Genomic DNA, 8,967 nt, shown 5'->3' on the forward strand with positions numbered 1-8,967 from the left:
AACCCTTATCCTTTTTCCTTTTTTTTTGAAAATCAAGTGAAGTGACATCCCATGTTCCAACAATCATTCGAGAATTCAGGTGCTCAACGTAAGTCCCCTTGCAAGTACAACAAATCACATCAATACAACTGAAGCTATCTGGCACATTAAGACCTAACGTAAAAGAACCTTGGAGTCATCTCAAATGATGCTTATGTGAAGCTTCAGCATTTGAGATTCTTTTTATCAAAAGAGGATAGAGTACCATTGGTATTTTATTTTATGTTCGATAGTAAATCAAAACACCACCAACAGGTTTGAATTTAAAATTGTGAACTTGTGTTTTAATGAGTTGTGTCATTAGTAGTTGAGCTATACCAAGTAGTCCCCTTCTAAATTAGCATTGTCTTTGATAAACTATCATGGTAACATGGTATAAGGAGTTTATATATATGCCTAGAGTGAGATGATGATAAGAGTATGCATTTTGATTAGATACAGTGAGGAGTCTAAAGTCTATAGGTTTTATCAACCTGAGAAAGAACTAATTCTTGTCAACAATGATATATTGTTTGATGAAGATTCTAAGATATCAATCCATATTGATTTTGTTTCTACTCCCACTATTTACAATAATAAATCTTTTGGAACAAACAATGATTTAGAAGGAAGAAGTGTAAAGGTAAGAAAAAATAAGAGTGAGAATTTGCAATGCAAGAAGAAAATAATTCCTTGATGAAGAATGGTACTTGGGAGTTAGGTATAGTTTTAGAAAATAAAGATTTGGCTAGTTGTAAATGGATTTATAAAATGAAATCTGTATCTAATGGATCTCTAAAAAAATGTAAGGTAAGATTAGTTGCTAGAAACCTTTCACAAAAAGAAGACATTGATTATAATGAAACTTTTGTTTCAATTGCAAAATTAATTATAATTAGGGTTGAATGCTTGACTTGATTTATGAGAGCTTCTTATGGTAGGCTTGAGGTCATGAGGTCTAGTCTCCAATCCACACACATGGTACTAGAGTGTGTGTTGCACAACTTGTTATTTTAAAAAGTTTATCCAATGCATTGCAAGTTATAGGAGGGGTATCTTTGTAGTCTAAAAAATATAAATAAAAATTAATTATAATTCGAACAATTTTGTTTTAGTAGCTATATTTGTTTGCAAAATTTATTAAATAGAGGTGAAAAATGCTTTTTAAAATGATGAGTTGAATGAAAAAATTTAAAAGCAAAAGCCAATAGAATTCTAAAAAGGTGATAAAGAACATTTAATTTGTAAGGGATCAAAATCTTATATATTATCTAATATAAATAAGAGATTTTTTGGGTTAATGAATAAAAAAGATCAAATCAACTCCTGATTTATATATTAGAAATTGTAATGATCAACCATTTATTACTATATTTTTCTTGTCTTGGGTTTAAGAGTTTGGAAGACAACTATAATTGGACAGAAGTTAAAAATGTATAAGCTCAATCCTAAATTTTTATTTTTATTTTTTAACTTTGCTGTTTAGAGTTTAGACCATCTTAAACAGAAACAAGAACGTCCAGCCAGATGAGAATGTTCAACTTGATTCTGACAAATGCAATTCGATGTTACGCGTGTCATTTTTCTAGACCTCGAAGAAATTACGGGTCAAATCTCAAATAAAAAATTATAATGCCGGCTCAGAACTAAAGAAGTGAAAAACTAAAAATTGTAGTCATCAAAACAAACGTCAAAAGCTCGAAACAGAAAGAAAACAATTTGATAAATAGGACAAGCGTTGATTCACCGCTCATATAATAACAGCCCGGTTTATTACAGTTGGCCTTCCATGGCTAATCCAAAATGCATCCTGCAAGGGATCATTATCTTCGCCACGATGATTGTAGCAGACGCAAGAGCAGTGAGCTTCAGTTTCTCCTCTTTCACGCCAAACATGGACGAAATGAACTACCTCGGCGACGCCTTCACCTCACGAGGCGCCATCCAGCTGACTAGAAACCTCATAAACGAGCCCCTGAACAGCAGTGTTGGCCGGGCAGTTTACAACCAACCTGTCCGCCTGGCCTCGACCTTCACAACCCATTTCAAATTCCTCATCACAAACGCGACCGACGGTTCATTCGGAGACGGGCTCGCCTTCTTCATAGCTGCGGCGGGTGCCCGCCTTAATCTCACCAGCACGGGCGGTTGGCTTGGCCTCACCGACTGGGCCACCGATGGCAACTCGTCTAACCAAATCGTGGCCGTGGAGTTCGACACGTTTCAAAACGAGTGGGATCCGCCCTCAGACCACATCGGCTTCGACGTGAACTCCATCAGATCCGTAGTCAACAAAACGTTGCCTGGCCAGTCGGCGTTGAGAAGAGGAGGCAAGATCGACGCCTGGGTAGACTACCATGCCGGACATTTGTCGGTTTTCCTTTCTTCCGATGGCCTGCGAAATGAAACGGCGGACCTGTATTACGACATAGATCTCCGGGACTTTTTGCCTGAGTGGGTGACTGTGGGGTTTGCGGCGTCCACGGGTGATTCCACGGAGATTCACAACTTGCTCTCATGGGAGTTCAGCATGTCTGATCCGACGCCGGCCATGAGAAACGGACTTAGAGGGCCGGTCTTGGCGCCGGCTATAGCTATCCCGGTTTTGAGCCTGGTTGGAATGTTGTTAGCGTTTTTGTATGGAAGATGGTATAGTTTTAGTCAGGTTAATTTGGACATTGATGTTGAGTTAGACGGGCGCCTGGCTTATGGACCACGGCCGTTTAGGTATAAGGAACTTTGTTTGGCGACAAGGGGCTTCGCTGATAAACTCGGGCAGGGTGGTTTCGGAAGTGTGTACTACGGAATGTTGCCCGAGACTAAGCTGGCGGTGGCCGTCAAACGTGTGGCCCAAGATTCTGAGCAGGTTTCTTACTCTCCTCTCCTGCTTTGTGTGTCTTTTGAGGTTTCGCCCATACTTCTGAACATGTTTGATAGTCTCCTTTACTGTTTTCTGTGCATTTATAATATTTGAGTTGAGAGGATAAATATATTGAAATCTATTAGTAATTTTTTTGGTATGGAGGGTTGTAATTATATATGTATTAGTTGTCCTTTATGCTAATTATTAAAATTTACAAAGGGTTCCTGCAACTAATCTATGATTCTTGTGTTAGGTCTGAGTAGGTACTAGAACTGGTCTTAACATGAATTTAATATTATATTGATCATTTTAAAGAAATTTGGGTTATGATGACGATCTTTATATTTTAATGATTTATTCAGTTCAAATTATAAATTATTTGATTTTTATTTAATTTCTATAGGATGTCATCCATCTTAGATATAACAAGATTTGATCTTTTATATAAAAATTTATAAATTAACTTTATTACTAAAGCATAAAATTGTTTGTAAAATAAATTTACAGTTAATTGAAAAAGTATATTTATTTAGCAACATTTTATATATTTATACCATAAACTAGTATACATATCTTAAATACATCTATCTAAAATAATTCAACCTTATCAATTTAAAGCTATTTTATCTAGTTTAGTGTTATTTAATTTTGTATTAGAATGATTTTATTGAGGACACATATTTTACCCTATATACATTGTTTATAATTTTATTTCTTACTTCTACATTTTTACTTTGGCTAATTATACAAAGTTTGTATTTTCATTCAGATTGTGTACATGAAATTTTCAACTATTATTAACAAATAAAAATAATCTCAAATGAATCAAATATTTTTAAGATCTAATTAACATTTAAATTTTAAATTTTAAAAATTATAGGTTTCTCCTTTTATTTATTTTTGTTGTTAGATATTAATATTTTGACATGTAAAATGGTTATCAATTTAAGTTTTGATTAATAAAAGTAGGATAGGCCCATACCATTACATATCCACAAAGTGACACCAAGAGGGCATGAGGGATGCACAACCAACAAAAAAAAAACCCACCAAAGCGCAACAAAAACCTAGTAGGGCGAACAGAGAGCCCGAAAATAAACTAAAAGACCAACAAATAGAGAAAAACCAGGAACTCCAAAACACTAAACAACAATATAGCACAGACACAAAGTGATGGTCTACAACATGGGGCTACCCTTTTCCTATCAATCTTGGCAGAAACTAAGCACTTTATAAAAAAAGGAGACTTTTTTACTTGAACCAATCCCATAACTAGAGGATACCAGTGTGGAGTCAGGGGTGACCTTAACCATCAAAGCAATGGGGCTAGATCCCATGCCTAGGGACTCCATGTATCTTTTTTTTCATCCTTCTCCTTTCCATCTTATTGTAATTATCCTTTACGGAGGCATTGTGCTTGCTAGCCACATTCCTATAAGCAGAATTGACCTCCTCAATTTTCTTTTTAAGAGCCTCTTAAGTTTTCTTGACCTCTTCCAGCTCAGGCTTGCTACTCACCATCTTGATGTTGGAATCCCTATCATCAATCATTCCACCCATCATTTCCCACTACCCCATCATGCCAACAAGATCATTGGTATTTTTCCAAACCCTATCCTCATCCAAGTCATCCACCCAAGTGTTGGCCTTGGCCTCAGCCTCAGCCACCGCCTCCAGCTAATTGATCTAAACTTAGACATTTAATCAACTCATCCTATCTTTGAACATCATCATGGAGGTCCTTCACAATTATAGCTAGCACCTAGGTGGTGCTTTGAGGGTTGGGATTACCAAAGAAGGGAGGGTTTAAGGGGGGAGTACTAGGGTTACCATCTGTTTTAGTAGGGGACCAATTCAACCCCAAAGTATCCAAGGATTTTGAATCCTCTGAGGAAAGAGACTCAGATCCAGAATCATCAACAATATCATTAACCATATTTTATTGCATATCAAATTGGGCACACACATCTTGATCCTTTTTGGTGGTAGCAATGGCCTTAAATTTGGCCATTCTAGTAGGGTTTTTCCTAGTGGGCATTTTAGAACCCGAGTGAGGCATTATTTGTTCCCCAGAACTAGAGGGGGTAACAATAAAGTAAAATAATTGGTTGGGATCATAAGTAGACCCAACCACATTAGAGGGGACCCCACTAGAGGGGGATAAAACCAGGTGGAAGTTATACATTCCTCAGATAAGACCCTGGTGGAGAGGAGGTTTACCCTTTTCAATGGATTTGGAAACAGAATGAGACAAAGAAGACATAACCCAAAAGGGGAAATTCATTCTTATCCAATGCTAGAGATTATTTAACTTGGGAAAAATATGCATATGGAACCTTCTTTTCCTATCGTCCAAGGTGAAGTACCTCTTTATCAGCAAAGTCACATCCTTCCAAATTTTGGGGAGCTCCTCCTTGTTGTATCCAATTTGAAGCCTAGAAACTCCTTCTCCTAGTTGAAAAAACCACTCAAAGTCATCCTTGTAATTCCCTTTGGGTTTTTTGGGAAAGGGCATGCCATCAAGGACCAACCCTGTCACCTTTGCAATAGTCTCCACTAAAACCATAAAAGTAACTCTACCAATCTTCACATTCCCATTGTCCCAAGCATGAATGAAATCAACTGAGAGCTTAGGATGATGGCCAATCATTCCTTCCACATAATTATCTAGATTTCCTTCAATCACCTTATCCCATATCTCCCCATTATTCTTAAATTTGGAGCATTCATTGAGTTTAGTTGGAATGAAATTGCCACCCTTAATCACAAAATAGGAAACCAGGTTGAGAAAGTGATAAGCTTGAGGAATATAGTGGTAGGTGGTACCAACAATAATATATAATTCCCACCACCTTAACCAACAAGGAAAGGAAAGGGTGAGAAAGACAAGTACAAAATAGCCAACATTGTGATTATTCATCATTAAGTGACGATTCCTTCAAAATCATGGCATGAGCCTCCATCGAGATTTCATGCAAGTAGATCCAAATTTTGAAATCATTAGCATACACACCCATCCCTACCAACTTGTCCACCACACAATTGCCTTCCTGTCTCACGTGACAAAACTTGATATCTTCCAATGAAGGAAGGAGAACATGACACTTGGCAATGAGAGGGTTATATTTCCAATTCGATTTTTCCACCCCTTTGAGCATCATGATGTTCTTTCTAGAGTCACCTTCAACAATGATGCGCTTAAGCCCTTTGTTGTTGGCCGTGATTAGCCCATGATAAATAGTTGCTAATTTAGCCATGCTTGAAGTTTGAAATTTGCCACATAGGAAAGGATGAGGTTGCCACGTGAGTCTCTAATCAATCCACCCCCTCCCACCCAACCCGGGTTGCCCCTAGATAACCCATCGAAATTTAGCTTTAATTAATCGGTGTCGAGGTGGGGGGTCTAGTTGTCAATTTAAGTTAAAAGATAATTTGTTTGGTTAATATGCTCATATTATTATAGTCCACCTTTTATTATCATTATAAAATGTTGTTTGAAATTAATTAAAATGGTAAGATTGATAATAACACAATATAAATAGAACAAAACAAAAAAACTTACAAAACATTTTAGAAAATAAATTATATGAAAAGAAAACACATTCTAAGATACTTTCTATGTAAATATATAAATAAGAAACATCAAATAGTATATTATTATGTACAAATGCATTTACAATGACAACATGAAGATTCAAAATATATGTACACAAAATCCAAATTTTTCTCAAGCATAATAATAAGGATAAATATAATACTAATATTAAATATAATGTAATAAATATATTGATATATTATAATTTAATAAATATTAATATATAATAATATAATATTATAAATATAATTCAATGAGGATTACATTAACAATTACAATTATGGTGAGTGTTAGTACATTAGTGTTAGGGTTCAAATAGGGATAAGGTTATTGTTATGATTGATGTAAAGGTTCACCTAGGGTTAGGGTTAGGGTTTCATTACTATTAGAATTGGATTGGTAGTTTAAAATAATAATGACATAGTAAAATATTGTGTTAACTTCTTAAGTGAAATAATGGACAAATAAAATATCCACCTGTATAATCATATCTTTCACTTTTTTTTAATACTAGTTTTTTATTTTATTTGTTTATTTTAATTTTTTATGTTATCAAAATGCTTGAGAAAAATTTTTAATTTTTAATTATTATTTTTAATTTTTTTAATTAAAAATAAGTATTTATAAAATTAACAGTGAAAAAATAAAAAAATATATAATTGATATATTTCATAAAAAAATATTAAAATAATCACAACTGCTAAAATTTGCAATTACATAATTAATGCTTAAAAACCTATAGAAAATTGACAATTATTATACTAGATTGAACAATTCTTAAACTAATAATATCAATTTTAATTGTTTTTATTTAAACTATTAATATAGATATTATTTTATAAAAAATAATACTGTAACAAAGAATTTTTTTCACATATTAATATAAAAGCTTTATTTTAAAATATTAATTTATAACAATTCTTTTAATTTTATTTTTAAATTAAATAATAATTGATAATAAAGTATAATAATATATTTTTATCTACATGCTTTTTAATTATTATCAGTTGGATCACACTATGATCCCAAATGCTGATGCAAAAATTTACACACAATCTATTCTAAAAACAACTGATTACTATCTTATAAATTGTAAAAAATTAAATATCTAGTATAGAAAATCACAAGATACTAAAATAATTTTTAATATTTAATGTATTTATATTATTTTTATATTAATCAAAAACTTCTCCGAGTTACATCAATGCAGTGTTGAAACGTCCATTGACATTGATCTATAACAAAGCCCGAAACTGAACTCAAAATTTACAGTATATAAGTGATGTCAAATTGACATTTGGTTTAGAACTATTCTGAGGCCATGATATTTCATTCTAGGATGCGGGCTTACTGAATTTAACGTCTCTCCTAACAAAGAGACGGGTCTGCATATTTCTGTTCTCTTAGACCAAAAAATCTAAAAGATTGTTTCTCATCTTTAAACCTGGTTATAATATGCAGGGAATGAAGGAATATATATCAGAGATCAGCATTTTTAGTCAATTGCACCACCAAAACTTGGTCCGGCTTGTTGGGTGGTGTCATGAAGGGGCAGAGCTGTTATTAGTGTACGAGCACATGCCAAACAGGAGCCTCGATCAACACTTGTATGGACAAAACCTTTTGAAATGGGCCTTGCGATACAAAATTGCATGCGGCCTCGCTCACGCCTTGCTTTACTTACACGAGGAATGCCAACAGCCGGTGGTGCACCGGGACGTGAAGAGCAGCAATATGATGCTCGATGCAGACTTTAATGCAAAGCTTGGCGACTTCGGGCTTTCCCGTCTAATGGAACACGGTGTGCAGGAAAGCACGTCCAGTATTATTGGTGGCACAATGGGATACCTTGCTCCAGAGTGCCTCATGACCGGAAGGGCCAGTGCAGAAGCAGATGTTTTCAGTTTTGGGGCGGTGGCCCTCGAGATTGTTTGCGGCCGGCGGCCTGTATTTGATGACAATGACGATCAAAGAATAACTTTGGTGGAGTGGGTGTGGAATCTGTATGGAGCGGGAAAATTATTGGAAGCAATAGATGAGAGATTAGTTGAGGATTATAACGAAGAGGAAATAGAAGTAGTTTTAATGGTGGGTTTGTGGTGCTCTCACCCGGACCCTGCCACCCGGCCTATAATGAGACAGGTTATCCGGTACCTTGAGTTTGTGGCTCCTGTACCTCAACTCCCCTTCAAATTGCCTATGCCTCTGTATTTTCCAAATTTCAGCCCCTGCGATACCAACGGGATCGATAATGTTTAGTTGATTTAAGCACGGATTATTCCATAAGTCAGTATTTGTACACTTTTAAAATTGAAAATAACAAAATAAAATATAGAAAGATATAAAATACCATAGTTTATTACAATGCCAATATTTATTGGTATTGTTGAAATGATTTATTATATTTTATAAAGTTGTCCGTACTATTGAGGTGAAATGGCAAGTCCACTTTATTATTATTTATTCATGAAAGCTGCTTCTAGTATTGTGA

The 8,967-nt window shown here is 34.8% G+C and overlaps 1 protein-coding gene across 1 annotated transcript; it reads left to right on the forward strand.

The window, feature by feature from the left end:
* The first annotated feature begins 1,855 nt into the window (after nucleotides 1-1,855).
* Nucleotides 1,856-8,735, forward strand: LOC131033772 (L-type lectin-domain containing receptor kinase IX.1-like). Its single transcript, XM_057965064.2, has 2 exons — nucleotides 1,856-2,884; nucleotides 7,938-8,735. Exons 1-2 carry the CDS (start codon nucleotides 1,856-1,858, stop codon nucleotides 8,733-8,735), a joined length of 1,827 nt encoding a protein of 608 aa, XP_057821047.2.
* Nucleotides 8,736-8,967: the final 232 nt, after the last annotated feature.

The sequence above is a fragment of the Cryptomeria japonica genome, chromosome 3, assembly GCF_030272615.1.
Source record: "Cryptomeria japonica chromosome 3, Sugi_1.0, whole genome shotgun sequence".
NCBI lineage: Eukaryota > Viridiplantae > Streptophyta > Pinopsida > Cupressales > Cupressaceae > Cryptomeria > Cryptomeria japonica.